General features: G+C 43.3%; 2 protein-coding genes across 4 annotated transcripts in view; both read left to right on the top strand.

Moving 5' to 3' along the window:
• LOC139532218 (four and a half LIM domains protein 2-like) overlaps positions 1-15,964 on the top strand; it is a 30,268-nt gene extending 14,304 nt beyond the window's left edge. Inside the window, exons 1-6 of one of the 2 annotated variants that reach the window (XM_071329583.1) lie at positions 1,023-1,117; positions 7,724-7,911; positions 10,721-10,895; positions 13,345-13,514; positions 14,095-14,281; positions 15,377-15,964. In XM_071329583.1, coding sequence (XP_071185684.1) covers positions 7,756-7,911; positions 10,721-10,895; positions 13,345-13,514; positions 14,095-14,281; positions 15,377-15,528 — 840 coding nt within the window. In that variant the 5' untranslated portion in view covers positions 1,023-1,117; positions 7,724-7,755 and the 3' untranslated portion in view covers positions 15,529-15,964. Of the gene's footprint in view, positions 1-1,022; positions 1,118-7,723; positions 7,912-10,720; positions 10,896-13,344; positions 13,515-14,094; positions 14,282-15,376 lie in introns of those variants that run through there. The other variant, XM_071329584.1, reaches the window with a different exon arrangement.
• Positions 15,965-16,849: 885 nt separating this feature from the next.
• Positions 16,850-21,566, top strand: LOC139532216 (uncharacterized protein C7orf57 homolog). 2 transcript variants are annotated; one of them, XM_071329580.1, is made up of 8 exons: positions 16,850-16,954; positions 17,272-17,338; positions 17,802-17,987; positions 18,474-18,561; positions 18,865-18,988; positions 19,356-19,444; positions 19,681-19,781; positions 20,185-21,566. In XM_071329580.1, exons 1-8 carry the CDS (start codon positions 16,859-16,861, stop codon positions 20,238-20,240), a joined length of 807 nt encoding a protein of 268 aa, XP_071185681.1. In that variant the 5' UTR covers positions 16,850-16,858; the 3' UTR covers positions 20,241-21,566. The 2 variants fall into 2 exon arrangements, with proteins under 2 accessions (XP_071185681.1, XP_071185680.1); XM_071329579.1 differs by having other exon boundaries at positions 19,657-19,781.
• The last annotated feature ends 225 nt before the right edge of the window (positions 21,567-21,791 follow it).

The raw sequence follows: 21,791 nt of genomic DNA, 5'->3' as shown, positions 1-21,791 counted from the left end.
TACTCTACCCCTCCCATCAGACAGTATCCCATCCACTTCCCTGCCCAGCCTTAATGGCTACAACTGGAGTAGCTTTATATAACGATGGTGAGGGATTGGCTATGAGACACGAGGGGCCTGGTATTGATGATTCTAGCACACAAATGACGGAGAACAAACAATGTAATCTCATGATCATCCATCAGGAATGAAACACACCGGTTTAGAATAGATCAACTCTTGTTTCAACTAATAAACTAATCATGGTAGTCAGTCTGGACCTTGGTTATTTGAATCAGTTAGGTTAGTACTGGGCTGGCTTTGAACGTCAGCCTGTTTCCATCCAGTAGCCTTCCAGGACTGGAGTTGAAGACCCTCCTCAGCTCAACCTGATTCCCCTGACATGGTGAACTCACGTAGCCCTGTTGCGTGTGATTTTGTTTTTCTCGGGAAACCTAGAATAATCAGTAATGTCCTCCTCAAGAATATTAGACGCAGGTCGACAGGAGGCCTCTTGAGGTCATGTTAAGCCGTTCCAGTCTGTCTGTCAGGGCCATTGTGTCCATTGGAGATATCAAACCTCTCCTGGAGTGGAGTGTGAGTAACAGGAGCGGAACACAAATCCCTTTTTCCAGAGGCCACAGATGAAGTGAGCTTACTGAGAGTCCACTGTTGGAAACATTATATTTCTCTTTAGACCTATTGCGTTTTATGTAGCAGCCATTTTTTTTTTCATAAAAAAAAAACCCTCAAATAATTGTCCATGGGATGGAGAGAGATGGTAGATCAAGTATAATAATTTGCATTTGTGACTGCATGTGTGCTTGTGTGGGCATGCCTGTGTATCTGTGTGACAGTGTTCTCTCTATAATATACAGTGAAGCCATAAAAGGCCACTGTTTGTCTGATGGTGGGGAGATGTAAAGTTCTGGCTCCAGTGTAGCTCAGTAGTTACGTTATATTTATAGCCTCAGATCAAGTGGTCCGGCCCATCCCTGTCACCCCACTGCCCAGTCCCCGGGTACTGCTGCTCTTAAACCAATCAAGCAGAGACTAGGACTGGTCTTCTCCCTCAACTCTCTGTCTGCTCTGACTCCTCTAGCAAGAGGCACACAGGCTGAGGCTGCCGCACTCACAGGTAGGAGGACACTTCTCCGGACACTTCTCTCTCTACTCTGGCTCTGGTCCACTGTTCTGGTAACTGACTACTGGTCTACTCTCTTTTTTACACTTCCTTTGGTTATTCTAGACATCGGTATGTTGATTTCTGTCTGTTCCACTGCTCTCCACCTCACTTGCTAACTTGCAGCCACTCACACAGCTGAGGCTGAGCTGCAGACGCTTTCTTCAGGCTAGAGCTTGTTCTCTTTGGCAGCAAGTGAGCTTTTTGGATTTGTGAAACTTTGTGATGCTTTAGAGCTAACCCTCATCCTTTTATTTTGGAATTAGGTGGTTGATGTTTGTTTGATACATTTTGTTTCAGATTAGTTTCAAATGCTTTGATAAATACAGATATCAATAGCTATCAGTAACTACCCACTGGGCACACGTAATTTCAGTAAAGTTACTTGGAACCAACGTGGAATATACACTACCGTTCAAAAGATTGGGGTCACTTAGAAATGTCCTTGTTTTTGAAAGAAAAGCAAAAAAATGTGTCCATTAAAATAACATCAAATTGATCAGAAATACAGTGTAGACATTGTTAATGTTGTGAATGACTATTGTAGCTGGAAACGGCAGATTGTTAATGGAATATCTACATAGGCGTACAGAGGCCCATTATCAGCAACCATCACTCCTGTGTTCCAATGGCACGTTGTGTTTAAAAGGCTAATTGATCATTAGAAAACCCCTTTGCAATTATGTTAGCACAGCTGAAAATGGTTGTACTGATTAAAGAAGCAATAAAACTATCCTTCTTTAGACTAGTTTAGTATCTGGAGCATCAGTATTTGTGGGTTCGATAACAGGCTCAAAATGTCCAAAAACAAATAACTTTCTTCTGAAATCCGTCAGTCTATTCTTGTTCTAAGAAATGAAGGCTATTCCATGCGAGAAATTGCCAAGAAACTGAAGATCTCGTACAACGCTGTGTACTACTCACTTCACAGAACAGAGCAAACTGGCTCTAACCAGAATAGAAAGAGGAGCGAGAGGCCCCGGTGTAAAAACTGAGCAAGAGGACAAGTACATTAGAGCAAGAGGACAAGTACATGAGAAACAGGCAGAGTCCCTCTGTTCAGTTTCTGTTCTTTTTCCCATCTTAATCTTTTCTTTTTATTGGCCAGTCTGAGACATGGCTTTTTCTTTGCAACTCTGGCTAGAAGGCCAGCATCCCGGAGTCGCCTCTTCACTGTTGACGTTGAGACTTGTGTTTTGCGGGTACTATTTAATGAAACTGCCAGTTGAGGGCTTGTGAGACGTCTGTTTCTCAAACTAGACACTCTAATGTACTTGTCCTCTTGCTCAGTTTTGCACCGGGGCCTCCCACTCCTCTTTCTATTCTGGTTAGAGCCAGTTTGCGCTGTTCTGTGAAGGGAGTAGTACACAGCGTTGTATGAGATTTTCAGTTTCTTGGAAATTTCTCACATGGAATAACCTTCATTTCTCAGGAAAAAAATCGACTGACGAGTTTCAGAAGAAAATTGTTTGTTTTTGGACATTTTGAGCCTGTAATCGAACCCACAAATGTTGATGCTCCAGATACTCAACTAGTCTAAAGAAAGACAGTTTTATTGCTTCTTTAATCAGCACAACCGTTTTCAGCTGTGCTAACATAATTACAAAAGGGTTTTCTAATGATCAATTAGCCTTTAAAAATGATAAACTTGGATTAGCTAACACAACGTGCCATTGGAACACAGGAGTGATGGTTGCTGATAATGGGCCTCTGTACGCCTATGTAGATATTCCATTAAAAATCAGACATTTCCAGCTCCAATAGTAATTTACAATATTAACAATGTCTATACTGTATTTCTGATCAATTTGATGTTATTTTAATGGACAAAAAATGTGCTTTTTTTTTTCGAAAACAATGACATTTCTAAGTGACCCCAAACTTTTGAACGGTAGTGTATGTTGAATTGACGTCTGTGCCCAGTGGGTATGTTTTAGAATGACTATTTGGCAGTTAGTTTCAAAAAGGCCTTGGCAGTAGTCTCCCCTGCAGATTCTGAAAGTTTAAAGTGCTATTTACAGTTTCAAATGAATAATTCAATAGCAGTGCATAGATAGAATACAAGCAGATGACATCAGGCCACAACCTCTCAACCCTCTTTGGCAAATTCTTAGATCTTAGATTGTACTCCAAGTAGGCCTGGATATGTATGCTCTTTTGCAAAAATTTTGACCTGCTACGATGAAGTGATGCGAGATGGACTGAAAGCTGAAGAGTACGTCGTCTTTGAAAACAAAGAGCGGCTGAATACAGGAATTAGTGCAGTGTGGCTGGATGAATTTAGATGGAGGTTTGGGTGGGCTGGGCAGTTGCCTGAAGGGCCACGTTTTTGGAGTGGGGATGCCCCTCCATGGTAGGGGCCCTGGAGTCACTCATCGTGATCTTTTATTAGCCATGGTGTCATGGTAGTGTTGTGACAATTTGTGTGGCCTGTAAGACTCTATGGCCCTGCAATGAGATTATGGCTAAAGCAACAAATGGTGGTCCAGGGACCAATGTTTGGTCTGTAACAGTATAATTACAATAATAGAGATCCATTGTAGACCTTGAATTAGACAGGAGATTGAGGGGAAATTAGATCTCGTTGGGCTTAATGTACGAATCCATGTACTGTAGTAAAAGGGTCTGAACTACTACTAACGCCTGCCAAAGGTTTTGAGCATGACTCTGATTTGGGAATGGATGAATTGAGGTCTTTGTTGTGGTAGGGAAATGGGACAGGAAGTCAACTGAAATTAGATTTGGATTGTTATAGGCTACTGCATGTGACAGTGTGTCACAACTACGCTCATGTCTTATTCTGAAAATTGGAAGTATCTACACATCATGACAGAGATCTATCTGCATCTTATACCCAACACTTTTCAGATTTTTCTAGACTACAGGGGGAGGAAGTATGTCAATGTGCTGGTGAATAAAGTCTGCAATGCAGGTTTAATTGAATTAGCCTATTTCTTGAGACTTGAGACAAAGTTCTTCAGTTGTCCTTGACAGATCAAATTAACCTGCAAATCCATTTGTGGAGGTGAACGAGTTACGTTGACTGTTGTGGTGTGTGTGGAGGAGAAGGAGTTACGTTGAGTGTTGTGGTGTGTGTGGAGGAGAAGGAGGTACGTTGAGTGTTGTGGTGTGTGTGGAGGAGAAGGAGTTAGGTTGAGTGTTGTGGTGCGTGTGGAGGAGAAGGAGTTACGTTGAGTGTTGTGGTGTGTGTGGAGGAGAAGGAGTTACATTGAGTGTTGTGGTGCGTGTGGAGGAGAAGGAGGTACGTTGAGTGTTGTGGTGCGTGTGGAGGAGAAGGAGTTAGGTTGAGTGTTGTGGTGCGTGTGGAGGAGAAGGAGTTACGTTGAGTGTTGTGGTGCGTGTGGAGGAGAAGGAGTTACGTTGAGTGTTGTGGTGTGTGTGGAGGAGAAGGAGTTAGGTTGAGTGTTGTGGTGCGTGTGGAGGAGAAGGAGTTACGTTGAGTGTTGTGGTGCGTGTGGAGGAGAAGGAGGTACGTTGAGTGTTGTGGTGCGTGTGGAGGAGAAGGAGTTAGGTTGAGTGTTGTGGTGCGTGTGGAGGAGAAGGAGTTACGTTGAGTGTTGTGGTGCGTGTGGAGGAGAAGGAGTTACGTTGAGTGTTGTGGTGTGTGTGGAGGAGAAGGAGTTAGGTTGAGTGTTGTGGTGCGTGTGGAGGAGAAGGAGTTACGTTGAGTGTTGTGGTGCGTGTGGAGGAGAAGGAGGTACGTTGAGTGTTGTGGTGTGTGTGGAGGAGAAGGAGTTACGTTGAGTGTTGTGGTGCGTGTGGAGGAGAAGGAGGTACGTTGAGTGTTGTGATGCGTGTGGAGGAGAAGGAGGTACGTTGAGTGTTGTGGTGTGTGTGGAGGAGAAGGAGTTAGGTTGAGTGTTGTGGTGTGTGTGGAGGAGAAGGAGTTAGGTTGAGTGTTGTGGTGTGGTGTGTGTGGAGGAGAAGGAGTTAGGATGAGTGTTGTGGTGTGTGTGGAGGAGAAGGAGTTACGTTGAGTGTTGTGGTGTGTGTGGAGGAGAAGGAGTTACATTGAGTGTTGTGGTGTGTGTGGAGGAGAAGGAGTTACATTGAGTGTTGTGCTGTGTGTGGAGGAGAAGGAGTTACGTTGAGTGTTGTGGTGTGTGTGGAGGAGAAGGAGTTAGGTTGAGTGTTGTGGTGTGTGTGGAGGAGAAGGAGTTACGTTGAGTGTTGTGGAGGAGAAGGAGTTACGTTGAGTGTTGTGGTGTGTGTGGAGGAGAAGGAGTTACGTTGAGTGTTGTGGTGTGTGTGGAGGAGAAGGAGTTACGTTGAGTGTTGTGGTGTGTGTGGAGGAGAACAAGGAGAAGGAGGAGGAGGAGGTGTGTAGCTCTGTTCCAAACTCCTCCTATTGAGTCATGGACATCAACGTCAGCACACCGCCTCCCCGCCCCTGCCAACAGCTGCTCCAAATACTTTATCTTGTCATCCTGAGATCGTGGATCATCCGGGTCCATTCCAAAACGGGGAGAGGAGGAAGACAGGGGAGGCAAAGAGGGAGAGAGGCCTAGAAATATCCACTGCTGTCGTAAACCTCTGCCAGAAACAACCTGTGGAATGAAGTCTCCTATTATAAGAAAGAGATACGCAATGAAATGCATCACTGCATACCTCATTGTCAATTACTTCAAACTCTGCTCCTCTGCAGTGTTGTATTGTGTACCACTGGGTGGCTACCACAGGAGGCTGCTGAGGGGAGGACGGCTCATAATAATGACTGGAACGGAGCGAATGGAATGGCATCAAACCATGTGTTTGGAGTATTTTACACCATTCCACTCATTCCACTCCAGCCATTACCACAAGCCCGTCCTCCCCAAATAAGGTGCCACCAACCTCCTGTGGCGTCTACCCCATAGAAATAGACTTACTAAAAAGTCCCCCAGACCTCAGACTGCCACAGATTGCCACAGACTGCCACAGACTGCCCCCTCAAAGTTCATTCTAACTCTATGATCTATGCAAGGCGTCTGGCTGTCTGTCCAGGACAGAGGGGGGACACAGTGGAACTCACTGGGGACTTCCTGCCCCACAAAGGATCATGAGCGGGATAACTAGGGGTTAGCCAGGGCTGAATGGGGAGACACAGCTGCGGGGCCCAGAGCAGACTTTGGCACAGCATGCCACCCCTTCTCTCTCTTCCATCTTTACAGGCTTGAGTCATCTTTCCACTGTATCCCAGAGCTACACATTGTGTTTTACTAGAATAGGCATACATTGTTGTGTATTGTTCTTACTGTACACCAGCTAGGATTTTTGGACCAAATACATGATATAAAATTCAATCGTATGAGTACACCTAGCATTTAAATAAGTATTCATTGATACAATTAGCATTTCACCAGGCACAGATGGCAATTCAACGTCTATTCCATGTTGGTTCAACGTCATTTCATTGAACCAGTGTGTGCCCAGTGGGAACTATTTACATTTCTGTCTGATTACAACATTCTACCACTTTAAATGTGAAGCTCTCGGCTGTGTCCTCAGCTGATGCGATAGCTCACCAAAGCAGCTGATTGCGTGACCAATTTACTCTCGCGGACTTCCTTCTCCAAGCTCTCATTGTGACTTGAATTTTGGTCCATTGATTGAATGTTACGAGAATGTTGTTCTCAGTTGTTCATAATACCCAAATTGAATTAATTACTCAGTCTGAAAGCCAGAATTTGTAAGAAACTGGTTGAAATGAATCAGGCGGAGGCCCAGCTACAATTGTCAGGAATGTTTATTTAGAGAGCTCTGACGTGCATATACAAAAACGTTCCTTTTATCACTTCTCTTATACTACGCACATACATACACACAATATTTGGATTATCCCCTGAAGTCTCACCATAGTTTATTACCACTCAGCTGACAGTTCCAGTCCCCCCCAGATACGGAAAACCTGGAGGGGCTCTCGCTGTCTTATCTTATCTCCACAGAGTTATAGCTGGGTCGGTTCAAACATAGGTTAAGGAGTCTCTTTGCTTTCTTTCGGCACATACATACATTCCCTTCTTCCCCAATGGTTATCATTTTTAATTACCCCTTGTCCATGCTACATAACCTCTAATCCTAATGGTTAAGTTTCTGGGTAGAATTATTTAATCATTTATCTTAAACCTTGATAAAATATTTTAAAATTGAACCACAGAGATACTTTTATTTCAGCTACGTTAGTACATTAGTAAGCCTTATATGTCGTAGTCTAGTGCATTATGTCATTACATCACATTGACCTTGTGGTCTCATGGTTATTGAGATCAATCCACTATTAAAATTACATCACATGTTGATCAAAATCAAATTTTACCGTGAAATGCTTACTTACAAGAACTTAACCAGCAATGCAATTTTAAGAAAATATAGTTAAGAAAATACTTACTAAATAAACTAAAGTAAAAAATAAAATACAAATATATTTAAAAAATGGAAGAATCATGAAACACTGAAACCAATTTTTCACTCAGGGGAAAAACTTCAATATAAGTCACATTTTCACTCAGTCTCCCATTGAAGAAACTGGGTGACTCTAAATGTTTATGTCCTCTTTTACAGGCAAGAGAGCAAAGGGAGAGATTTGATCCAAAATGGCGGAACGCTACGACTGCCATTACTGCAAGGAGTCCCTGTTTGGGAGGAAGTATGTGCTCAGGGAAGCGAACCCCTACTGTGTGAAGTGCTACGAGAACCTGTACTCTAACTCCTGTGAAGAGTGCAAGAAGTCCATTGGCTGCAGCAGCAGGGTAGGTGGTCCACTAAATGTGGTGGTGTACAGTAGAGTTTACCAGTACCCTAATTCACCCTGGCAGGGTGTCTGTCTAGCATTAGTTCTGAATACTGTTGTGGTTTTGATCACTAAAATGGCTGTGACTTTTGGAATCTTGTGATAGGTTGATAGGTTGTATTCCTTCCTACTAGTATTCACTTAATTTCTATTACCCAGGTGTTAAACAGAACTTGGAATTAGAACATGAGTCGATGGAATTAAAACACAAATAGCCCAGACCCAGGCACAGTCATTGACCTAGAGGGACACAGGACATACCACTATGCACCGACTCTCAGCACCTTAGCACACATGCACTCACTTATGCACACACGCACCCACACAGATATATACACACACACACACACACACACACACATATACGTTCAAGCTACACACACATCACAACTGCTGCTACCAGACTCTCATTATGACTGCTTAATACACTGCTCAAAAAAATAAAGGGAACACTTAAACAACACAATGTAACTCCAAGTCAATCACACTTCTGTGAAATCAAACTGTCCACTTAGGAAGCAACACTGATTGAAAATAAATTTCACATGCTGTTGTGCAAATGGAATAGACAAAAGGTGGAAATTATAGGCAATTAGCAAGACACCCCCAATAAAGGAGTGGTTCTGCAGGTGGTGACCACAGACCACTTCTCAGTTCCTATGCTTCCTGGCTGATGTTTTGGTCACTTTTGAATGCTGGCGGTGCTTTCACTCTAGTGGTAGCATGAGATGGAGTCTACAACCCACACAAGTGGCTCAGGTAGTGCAGCTCATCCAGGATGGCACATCAATGCGAGCTGTGGCAAGAAGGTTTGCTGTGTCTGTCAGCGTAGTGTCCAGAGCATGGAGGCGCTACCAGGAGACAGGCCAGTACATCAGGAGACGTGGAGGAGGCCGTAGGATGGCAACAACCCAGCAGTAGGACCGCTACCTCCACCTTTGTGCAAGGAGGATTAGGAGGAGCACTGCCAGAGCCCTGCAAAATGACCTCCAGCAGGCCACAAATGTGCATGTGTCTGCTCAAACGGTCAGAAACAGACTCCATGAGGGTGGTATGAGGGCCCGACGTCCACAGGTGGGGGTTGTGCTTACAGCCTAACACCGTGCAGGATGTTTGGCATTTGCCAGAGAACACCAAGATTGGCAAATTCGCCACTGGCGCCCTGTGCTCTTCACAGATGAAAGCAGGTTCACACTGAGCACATGTGACAGACGTGACAGAGTCTGGAGACGCCGTGGAGAACGTTCTGCTGCCTGCAACATCCTCCAGCATGACCGGTTTGGCGGTGGGTCAGTCATGGTGTGGGGTGGCATTTCTTTGGGGGGCCGCACAGCCCTCCATGTGCTCGCCAGAGGTAGCCTGACTGCCATTAGGTACCGAGATGAGATCCTCAGACCCCTTGTGAGACCATATGCTGGTGCGGTTGGCCCTGGGTTCTTTCTAATGCAAGACAATGCTAGACCTCATGTGGCTGGAGTGTGTCAGCAGTTCCTGCAAGAGAAAGGCATTGATGCTATGGACTGACCCGCCCGTTCCCCAGACCTGAATCCAATTGAGCACATCTGGGACAACATGTCTCGCTCCATCCACCAACGCCACGTTGCACCACAGACTGTCCAGGAGTTGGCGGATGCTTTAGTCCAGGTCTGGGAGGAGATCCCTCAGGAGACCATCCGCCACCTCATCAGGAGCATGCCCAGGCGTTGTAGGGAGGTCATACAGGCACGTGGAGGCCACACACACTACTGAGCCTCATTTTGACTTGTTTTAAGGACATTACATCAAAGTTGGATCAGCCTGTAGTGTGGTTTTCCACTTTAATTTTGAGTGTGACTCCAAATCCAGACCTCCATGGGTTGATAAATTTGATTTCCATTGATAATTTTTGTGTGATTTTGTAGTCAGCACATTCAACTATGTAAAGAAAAAAGTATTTAATAAGAATGTTTCATTCATTCAGATCTAGGATGTGTTATTTTAGTGTTCCCTTTATTTTTTTGTTTTGAGCAGTGTAGTACACAATTTAAACACTTGCCCCCCAATCCCCCCTTCCATAATCCACGTGTAAATATTGGACTATAAATAGTGCCTTCCAGATTTGTACTTATATAATGTTTATTCTATTCTTCTGCCATTTACTTTATGTTCATATTCCTATATTTTATTATTTCTTGTCATTGTTGCATGAAGGAACCTGCAAGTAAGCATTTCGTTGGACAGTCAACACCACATGTATCACATACGACTAATAAAACGTGAAACTTGAAGCTTGTGGCTTCCTAGTTCGCATTCTTGCCTTGCGTTTTTTCTGCAATTTGTGTCACTTTACATGATCATTAGTGTCACAGATGAGATGACTGTCACTCCCCCTGGATTGGCCTGGAGGGGGGCTCATCTGTGCCGAATGTCCCTGTCCCCTGTAGCAGCTAGCCAGTCATCCGTCCTAGGCCTCTTTCAGTTTATCTAACACATAGCTGTGAATACCACCCATGCTCCCATCTCAGTCATTATTCAGTCATTCATCTAAATTGGTAGCTAATTAGGCACATGTTGTCACACATCCATTGTCACCACGCCTCCAGCAGATAGGAGTTGAGTTGAGGTCACTGCCATGGCAGATCACTACAACACAGTGTGTGGTAATCTTAACAGACTGGTGGGCCTTAGATTCAGTCAAAACGCCGATGTCCATTATCCCAGAAAAGGAGGCAACGAGGTGAATGGAGACATACCTGACCCTGACTCTCTGTCCCATCCTCCTTCTTCAGGACCTGTCCTACAAGGACCGCCACTGGCATGACGACTGCTTCCACTGCTTCAAGTGTAGCCGCTCCCTGGTGGACAAGCCCTTCTCCACCAAGGACGACCAGCTGCTCTGCACCGAGTGCTACTCCAACGAGTACTCCTCCAAGTGCCATGAGTGCAAGAAGACCATCATGCCAGGTAAGGAAATGTCTGGCCGGACAGAGAGGGGGGGGGTCAGTTTATGGTCTTTCAGTTGGATTTGGCCAGTACACAATCTACTGGTACTGGTAAGGAAACTACTGAAGGAGAAAGAGTTGACAGATTTGCCAGACATCTAACAGAGTTGAGGTTTGAGTGGGATTTGGCTACTAGCAAGTCTATTTGGTGCAATCATGGATGCCAAGTTTCCACCTACTAGGACCTGTGTTAGGAGTTTATGTAATGAATGGTGTCATTGCAGCAGTCAAGCGGGACAGTGGATGGATGGTCTGTCATAGTTTGGTGGAGCCAGCTCAAGTACCACTACTGGTATCATTATTCAATGTGTCACACTGGAAGATCAGTCCGTGTGTAACCTGATTTTCCTGTTTCTCTGATCTCAATTATATTATTATATCTACAGTTGAAGTCGGAAGTTTACATACACTTTGGTTGGAGTCATTAAAACTCGTTTTTCAACCACTCCACATATTTCTTGTTAACAAACTATAGTTTTGGCAAGTCGGTCAGGACATCTACTTTGTGCATGATACAAATATTTTTTCCAACAATTGTTTATAGACAGATTATTTCACTTATAATTCACTGTATCACAATTCCAGTCGGTCGGAAGTTTACATACACTAAGTTGACTGTGCCTTTCAACAGCTTGGAAAATTCCCGAAAATTATGTCATGGCTTTAGAAGCTTCCGATAGGCTAATTGACATAATTTGAGTCAATTGGAGGTGTACCTGTGGATGTATTTCAAGGCCTAGCTTCAAACTCAGTGCCTCTTTGCTTGACATCATGGGAAAATCAAAAGAAATCAGCCAAGACCTAAAAACATTTTTTGTAGACCTCCACAAGTCTGGTTCATCCTTGGGAGCAATTTCCAAATGCCTGAAGGTACCATGTTCATCTGTACAAACAATAGTACGCAAGTATAAACACCATGGGACCACACAGCCGTTATAATACCGCTCAGGAAGGAGATGCGTTCTGTCTCCTAGAAATGAATGTACTTTAATGTGAAAAGTGCAAATCAATCTCAGAACAACAGCAAAGGACCTTGTGAAGATGCTGGAGGAAACAAAACGAGTCCTATATCGACATAACCTGAAAGGCCGCTCAGCAAGGAAGAAGTCACTGCTCCAAAACCACCATAAAAAAGCCAGACTACTGTTTGCCACTGCACATGGGGACAAAGATCGTATTTTTTGGAGAAACGTCCTCTGGTCTGATGAAACAAAAATAGAACTGTTTGGCCATAATGACCATTGTTATGTTGAGGAAAAAGGTGGACGCTTGCAATCCGAAGAACACCATCCCAACCGTGAAGCACGGGGGTGGCAGCATCATATTGTGGGGATGCTTTGCTGCAGGAGGGACTGGTACACTTCACAAAATAGATGGCATCATGAGGGAGGAAACTTATGTGGATATGTTGAAGCAACATCTCAAGACATCAGTCAGGAAGTTAAAGCTTGGTCGCAAATGGGTCTTCCAAATGGACAATGACCCCAAGCATACTTCGACATTTGTGGCAAAATGGCTTAAGGACAACAAAGTCAAGGTATTGGAGTGGCCATCACAAAGCCCTGACCTCAATCCTATAGAAAAAGCGCATGCGAGCAAAGAGGCCTACAAACCTGACTCACTTACACCAGCTCTGTCAGGAGGAATGGGCCAAAGCTCACCCAACTTATTGCGGGAAGCTTGTGGAAGGCTACCCGAAATGTTTGACCCACGTTAAACAATTTGAAGGCAACGCTACCAAATTCTATTTGAGTGTATGTAAACTTCTGACCCACTGGGAATGTGATGAAAGAAATAAAAGCTGAAATAAATTATTCTCTCTACTATTATTCTGACATTTCACATTCTTAAAATAAAGTGGGGATCCTAACTGACCTAAGACAGGGAATTATTACTTGGATTAAATGTCAGGAATAGTGAAAAACTGAGTTTAAATGTATTTGGCTAAGGTGTATGCAAACTTCCGACTTCAACTGTATCTATCTCTCTATCTCTCTGTCTCTCTATCTCTCTCTATCTATCTCTCCCTCTGTGTGTCTCTCTCTCTCTCTCTCTCTCTCTCTCTCTCTCTCTCTCTCTCTCTCTCTCTCTCTCTCTCTCTCTCTCTCTCTCTCTCTCTCTCTCTCTCTCTCTCTCTCTCTCTCTCTCTCTCTCTCTCTCTCTCTCTCTCTCTCTCTCTCTCTCTCTCTCTCTCTCTCTCTCTCTCTCTCTCTCTGTCTCTCTCTCTTGCTCTCTCTCTCTCTCACTTCCCCCCTCTCTCTCTCTCTCTCTCTCTCACACTTCCTCTCTTTCTCTCTCACTCCCTCTCTCTCACTCCCTCTCTCTCTCCCCCTCTCCATCTCTCTGCTCTTCACCCTCCCCGCTTCCTCCCCTTTCTCTCTCTCCTTCTTTTTCTCCTCTCTCGTTTACAGGCTCCAAGAAGATGGAGCATAAGGGCAACAGCTGGCATGAGACCTGCTTCACTTGCCAGCACTGCCAGCAGCCAATCGGCACCAAGAACTTCATCCATAAGGACAACAGTAACTACTGCGTGCCCTGTTACGAGAAGCAGTTTGCCATGCAGTGTATCCAATGCAAGAAGGTAGTATATATATATACAGTATATATATATATATATATATATTTACATTTAACCTTTTTTTAACTAGGCAAGTCAGTTAAGAACAAACTCTTATTTACAATGACGACCTACACCAGCCACACCCGGACGACTCTGGGCCAATTGTGCGCCGTCCTATGGAACTCCCAATCACAGCCGGTTGTGACAGTCTGGATTTGAAGCAGGGTGTCTGTAGTGACGCCTCTAGCACTGAGACATAGTGCCTTAGACTGCTGTGCCACTCGGGAGCCCAATATAACCCACTGGAGTGGGCTTAAATGGAGTGTACTGCATCCGATTGTATGCTTTTGGAGAGTTCTGTGTTAAAATGGATTGCTCCTCTCCAGATTCACATTTATTACCATTCTTTGTCAGCATTTAAAACGGATTCCTTGTGCACACAAAACAAAGCTTGTGATGAATTGAAGTTCACCTCAATTCAGTTGAACCTGCATTATGCAGTACTTCTTTTTCCCATGGCCAAATACCTTCACAGGTATAGATGTTACCTAATTATTGATTGGTGGTTGAGCTTGTCACTTCCTGTTTCTGTCTCCTGTAGCCAATCACCACAGGCGGGGTGACCTATCGCGATCAGCCGTGGCATAAGGACTGCTTCCTGTGCACCGGTTGTAAGCAGCAGCTGTCTGGCCAGCGGTTCACCTCTCGGGACGACTTGGCCTACTGCCTGAACTGCTTCTGCAACCTGTATGCCAAGAAGTGTGCCACCTGCACCACCCCTATCAGTGGTACGTATGATCACTCACATTGGCTTATTCTCGCACATAGTAGTCTCTGGAGCCAATTGTAACATCCACTTAAGTCAAATATTCACTTAGTCATGCATGGATGTCAATGGGAGACTAAGTGAAAGTTCAACATAAGTGGAAGTTAGGATTTACCCCTCTATACTTAGTTAACTATACACTGAGTGGACAAAACTTTAGGAACACCGGTTCTTCCATGACAGACTGACCAGGTGAATCCAGGTGAAAGCTATGATCCCTTATTGGTGTCACCTGTTAAATCCACAATCAGTGTACCGGAAGGGGAGGAGACAAATTAAAGAAGGATTTTTAATCGTTGAGATATTGATTGTGTATGTGTGCCATTCAGAGGGTGAACGGCCAAGACAAAAGACTTACGTGCCTTTTAACGGGGTATGGTAGTAGGTGCCAGTTGCACGGGTGTGAGTGTGTCATGAACTGCAACGCTGCTGGGGTTTTCACGCCCAACAGTTTCCTGTGTGTATCAAGAATGGTCCACCACCCAAAGGACATCCAGCCAACTTGACACAACTATGGGAAGCATAGAGTCAACATAGGCCAACATCCACGTGGAATGCTTTCGACACCTTGTAGAGTCCATGCCCTGGCGGATTGAGGCTGTTCTGTGGGCAAAAGGGGGTGCAACTCAATATTAGAAAGGTTTTGTACACTCAGTGTATATTCATAAAGTGTCACTAGGACTAGGACTTTTTCCTTACCACGTGACAAAACAAAACCTGCCTGAAATACTCTGGTTCCTTATCCTTTCACTCCATACTCTCCACTTCTATTCACTCCTATTCAAAACATTCCGTAGTTACGACCCCAACTCAAGGTTCCTTACTTACAGTGAGGTTACATATTAACTAGTCAGGTGATCTATTTATCTGTTGTTATAGAGACATGGCACTCAGCTCATGGGTTTTGAATTACTTCCAGAAAAATGTACTTACTCACTATCTATTAGAGTATTAGTGATCCGGAGTAATTTATAAGGAAGTGCGCCGGACAGTGTTCCCACGCTCACATCTTTCTCCATCCCTCCCTCTCTATGCCTGTCTTGTCTTGCTTGTGCAGGTCTGGGTGGCAGCAAGTACATCTCGTTTGAAGAGCGCCAGTGGCACAACAAGTGCTTCAACTGCAAGAAGTGCTCCATCTCCCTGGTGGGAAGGGGCTTTCTGACGGCCCGCGATGAGATCATGTGTCCCGAGTGTGGAAAAAACGTCTAAAAGCTGTGTGCCAGGATGAAGCGTCAAAGCCAGAGATGGCAAAGATGCAAGAGAATATAGGCTTACTCCTACTAACATTTCATTTATTAGAATTATATATTTATTCAATAATATACATTTCAGACTAACCCAAAGGGCTTTCTGCATGCACCGGCCTCAGATTGATACAGTATGTTGTCTGATGAATTGAGCACAAATTGCATTAGATTCTTAGAAAGAGATATAATTTTGATGTATTTTAAACAAAATAACAACTTTGTCTGTGGTTTGTTACCATTGAAACGTTTAACTATTGTATTGTGTTGTATATGTTAGGATAATCATCCGTGACAAATAACTATAACAGGAGTTGTACTTTTCATTATAGCAGTGAAATCTAACGACAACATGACATGTACCTGCACTCTAAATGTGAAATAAAGTATTTAAAAGGCAATTCATTGATAGAATGATCTTTCTGACATTTGATTTTGTTCCAAATCTGTAAAGACAACAATAAAACCCATGGGCTCTGGTCAAAAGTAGTGCACTATATAGGGAATAGAGTGTCATTTGGGAAGCACACCTACAACCCCCATGAATGGCTTACCTCTGACTCCATCTAGCGGTACAAACACCTCTTGGGGGGAAATGGACTCTTGGAGTCTTAAACACTCAAAACCACATAAAGGAGGTATGGGATGTGAACATTAGTGCCTAAGGGTCTGGGCCTGGATCTGTCCTGGTCTCGGCTGCAGGTTAGCGTTTTTCTTCATGAATCTTGTTCTGGAGGCAGCTCTACAGAGTGGTCACTAGCTGGCACAGCCACAAAGTAACAGCCACAAAGTAATTAACCCCTAATGTCTAACCCTAACCTTAAATTACGACCAAAAAGCAAAAAAAAATTTACAATATAGTCAATTTTGACTTTGCAGCATATCTACGGGGAAATCACACATTTCTGCCTCCAGTACGTCAATCTCTCAAATGTCTTGGTCTGGGTCTGGACGATGTGATTTCTGGTGGGGTTGTAGGATGAGCTGTCCATGGTGCTGAACAGGTTCAGGGTGATGCTGTGGCTTGTTCGGGGTTGCTGTCCATGGTCCTGGACAGATGTATGGCGCTGGTTTTGAGTGAAGAAAATTGCAATGTTCTGTAATAAATGAAAATTCTAATAATTTACAGGATTACAAATCCAAAAGGCACGAACGTCTCCTAATTGAAGTCAATCTATTTATACATTTTGGTTTATTGTAACTGTAATATAAATAATTGTATGTAAATGTGTAATGTATGTTGGTAGGATATTTCTGTTTTGGGTGTTTTCTTTATAAATAATAAATACAACCACATGACCGGATGTACATGGAATGTGCAGCAGGAAATGCTAACCGCATTAGCTAACCATCCATATCCAGGTCTCCACTCTCACCGGCACACGAATTGTGTAAGATAGCTTTTCTAAACCTAAAATTCCTCTCTGAACATTGCATTACTCTATGTGCGATTACCAACATGATATGATAACCTGTTAGCTAGTCGTGCACGTTTGATGGCTTTTGTGTAAAGCCAGCTAGCTAGCTGAAGAATGCTATCCCACTAACTAGCATTGAACAAAGGTTGTGTGTGCCTCTCCCCTCTGTGTCTGAAACGGGGATACCCGATTGTCGTGTGGTTTACATATTGCGAGAGCTGTTAGCATAGTTTATCTTGCATATTTAACTGACGTTGCAACTTTCTTGTCTTTTTATTATACCCCGTCAGCTAATTCTGGAATCATCATCAGCCAAAATGAGTGCTGCTCCCAACCACAGACGGACCAAGCCTGGTGGTAAGCTAGCTTGCTAACGTATTCTAGCCTCTGTCTGTAGTCAGTTAACTGGACATCTGAGCCAACTAATACAGTATCCTTGCATTTAAGCAAACTCTCCTGTGCCATAAAGGGCCAGACCTCTAAGCAGAGTATTCCTAAAAAGACCAGAGAGAGTGTGGATTTATCCCTCTGCTTCCACCAAATGTAGCGATTGAGGAATGGCTGAGGTGGTGCTTGAACCAGTTACCTTCTGGTTGCAGGGGAAAGTGCACTAGCTACCTCCCTTGCAGCGAATTTCGAGACCTTAGCAGAGGCTTTCATATGCTTACATACAGGGAGGCTACACTATATCACTCAATATAGCTTTTACATCTAGGCCATGAATTCTCTAGCCAGCCAGGGCAGTTGCATCATCTTCCTGTAAATGCAGGCTTAAGCGCTGGTGACAACGCCCATTCAAAACCTAATTATTTTATTACAGGCGTGAAGACAGGCTATCCAGGCCAAGCCCCCTCCAACGGTGTTACGGGACCCACTTCCCAGATCCCCGGGCTGTGCCAGGAAGCCACTGAGGGTGCTCCTGAGGCCAGGACCAGCGGAAGGCGTGTAGGAATATTCGACTCCGACTCCGACTATGTCAAACTTGCCAAAGGAGGGGGACAGAAGGGTAACAATGCTTTGTGACATAGCTTTGTGCTGCTTTACAGTAGATACATGCTTTACACTTTAGTACATGCTCATTACTATGGGCATTTTGGAGACAGATTAGTGTGTCTGTAATAATATTAGCTAGTTCAAATTATAGTGAATTGCTCTATATATCATGCTCAACTCATTTGGTATTTGGTATATTATTAGGATCCCCATTAGCTTTTGCCAAAGCTGCAGCTACTCTTCCTGGGGTCCACATAGAACATGAAACATGACATAATTCATGACATTAATAGACAAAAACAGCTCAAGGACAGAACTACATGCATAGCCTGCATATCAATACATACACCCAAAATATCTAGGTCAAATAGGGGAGAGGTGTTGAATTCCCACATTGAATTCCCAGAGGAAATGAAAAGACTGCTTTTGAAAAAAGAGATGAATTCATGTTTAGTCATGTTCCTACTTTTAAGTACCTTGTGTTATGTGTCCTCCACAGGTTTACTGTGGCATGAGGACAACAAGGAGGAGGCTAGGCCTAATAAATCCTACAACTCACCTGATTGGTTCTCAGCTGAATCTCAGCGGTAAGGACCCCGAACCATGTTGGTTCATTGGCTCTGTTTGACGAAAATATTATTGGAATGTCTCATTTTCTAAAGTGTGATCATGGAACAATATGTCAGGCCTAACAAAATGTTCTGCATCATGTCATGTCTGTATGTGTCTTGAAAACAGATGAACAGGTAATGTTTAGAATGGGAAGTAACATCTTGACTCTTGGTGGTAGGTGTACCTTTAGTTGTCCAAGCCAGGGTTCTCAAATGGATGCCTCTTGGCCAAAAGTAGTGGCCAATGTAGGGGTATTACAATGGTTTTGTGCTTTACAGCGGAAGTAAAGCAGCATCCCCTGATGATTGTCAAGGATACGGCAAAAGGCAACCTCTAGCTGCTCCCTTCGGTACTGATGATATTTCAGCCTGGGAAAGGGAGAGTGATAGCTATAAAGAGAAGGTGAATTCAATGGCCCCAACAAACCCCCTAATCACTGACACAGTTGTTATCATTTACCATCATCCCCTCCCTTTATTTTTCCCTCAGTTCATCTCTTGAGTTGACTCCATCGTTGCGTTCAGAAAGGGATTGGGTGGGGACTTCTGTTGAAATTCTCTGCCTTGTTTTTTACCAGTGTACTGTAATAACATTTCATTTGTTTGACTGCCATCCAGTTTGGTGTGGTCATCATATCTTCACCCATTTATTTACTCGGTCGTCCATTTCATTGTTAGAAGTGTTCCATGCGCGTGTATACTTCATACAAAGAGTATTCTTGCACTGGGCCTGACCGACTGGTTTGAACTGGTTGTATTCTTGTGTGCAGAACCCCACAGTCACTGATGCGTCCAGCCAAATGGAGAACATGTCTCTAAGCCAAGGTGGTTATATGGAGATCAACAAATACAAGAAGACGTGAGTGCCTGCCTCTGTATTCCACATCTACTATTCATTCTGTAATTCCATTTCACTTCACGCTTAATAATACCAACATGCTGAAATATGCGTGGATCAGTATGTGATATGTTTGCATAACCTTTATAACCGGTGTAGTATATCATTAGTGTAATGTTGGAAGTTATAAATTCAACATAACCACTAACACAATTTAATTTCCAACCTCTCAGTCAAAGTGATTTTACTATGGACAGGTCCATTGAGAAGAAAATTGTTCCTGTGAGCATGTCCAAGCTGCTGAGCTTTGGCTACATAGAGGATGAGAAGAAGTCCACCAACGAGGATGACTGCTCAAGTACGACAAATTACTTTGCCTCATAGTCTTTGACAGACTTTTCCTCGACAAGTATTTTGGAGGAATTAGCAGCAGCACTATATGTTTATTCTGATAAATCAAACAACCTTTAATCAAACAATTAAAGTGTTTATTTCATACCATATGGAAATTCTGGACTAATGCCAAACATGACTCATATGGGTTGGCTACGGGATTTAATGCATTTTGAATGTTTACCATTATTACATATGACCAACCGGTGTGTGTGTGTGTGTGTGTGTGTGTGTGTGTGTGTGTGTGTGTGTGTGTGTGTGTGTGTGTGTGTGTGTGTGTGTGTGTGTGTGTGTGTGTGTGTGTGTGTGTGTGTGTGTGTGTGTGTGTGTGTGTGTGTGTGTGTGTGTGTGTGTGTGTTGTCTTTCAGGTGTGACCTCTGAACAGACGAGCACCATCGCACCTGAGGATGAAGACCTGGAATAGGGAGGAGAACAGAAGAGGTCCATCTGGGGTAGAAAACAACAGTGGATACACACACCCACACATGCCATTCACTCTACTGTCTGTTCCCTCTCTCTCTCTATCTCTCTCTCTCTCTCTGAGTGACACACTTTCTCTCATAACTGTACATCCCGACTGTTATGTTTTGTAATTATGCAACGGTACCTTCTCTGTTCATTTATTTATTATTGTTGTCTTTTGTTTTTTACGCCGTGTAATGTTGTTCTCAGAACACCGACACAGCTTGTTGATGCTTGTCATGTTTATATTATCGTCCTTGAATTGGAAGATGAATTGTGTGACTATGAAACAGTACTGTACACTGGAGTTTCTATTTGTGGTGTAAAAAAAGGGTTTCGGTGCTGTGAAGATTGTTTGTGAACAAGGCCTACTGTACGGACACACAAAGGAGACGTTTGTGGCTCACGCTTTTCAGCTCTCGTGTTGAATAGGATCGGAAACCGAGAGCGCTGCCAAAAAAACATGGAAACATGGGTGCTAAGTGATTCACTTGTCATGGGAAGGCAGACATGGTTTGGAATGGAAGACAGAAATGCCAATGAATCTACTTTATTCTGAAGAGATGCCCTCCCAGCCAAGATCCCAGCCTATCTCATACCAGGATATGGTTCAGTGTTATGAAGTTATGGTGGCCATTGATTCCATAGATAGATAGAAACCTTTTCTGATGTTCAAACAACGGTGTCAATTCATTCTACATATTTAGGGAATAGTGGCAATTGTATCGTGCAATGATATTGTTTGCTCTGAAGTAAAAATGGTTTTGCTTTGACGTGAAGGTAGGGCTGGGCGATATGGCCAAAATTATATCACTATAGTTTACAACGGTATGGTGATATTTGACGGTATTTTATGTTTCTGAATAATACAAGATCCAAATATGTTTTATTATTAGTGCATGAGACTAGAATGGCAACAAATGAGTTCTAAGTTATTTTAACAGGCTTTCTCCATGATGGTTTTATTCTCAACCCAACTAGGACAAAAGTGACAGTGAAGTAGTCCAATTTGTTGAACTGTTCAGTTATTTAGCACTTAATAAAAAAATTTTTTTTATAGATGACATGTTGATCCATACCGGTATTCACGCTATCGCCCAGCCCTACGTGAAGGTACATGTAGCTTGAAGACATTTTCCACTTAGCACAGTAAATATACACAGTAATAATCTTCCCTAGTTTTTCATTGGTGGAGAGGTCCACTTTAACACAGTCAATGTGTGATTCTCACATCTTTCTTAAAGTGATGAGTGAATATGTCATTAAAATAAATTAGCATGTGCATGTACCCCTCGTGCTCTTTCTTGATTAAGTGGTAATTAGCTACACTGTCAGAACAGTACTAGTGTTAATAATCATGCCTATTGACAAGTACAATATAAAACTATCACATAGCTTCGTACAGGTTATAGAACAGAAATAATATGCAATCAAATTCATTCTATTCATATGGCTCATTACATTACAACAATAAAATATGATAGCATATTCATTTCATTCAATATTTATTTGG

The sequence above is a fragment of the Salvelinus alpinus genome, chromosome 10, assembly GCF_045679555.1.
Source record: "Salvelinus alpinus chromosome 10, SLU_Salpinus.1, whole genome shotgun sequence".
Taxonomy (NCBI): Eukaryota; Metazoa; Chordata; class Actinopteri; order Salmoniformes; family Salmonidae; genus Salvelinus; species Salvelinus alpinus.
The sequence above is the reverse complement of the archived record's forward strand: the minus strand, read 5'-3'. Positions and strand labels throughout refer to the sequence as shown.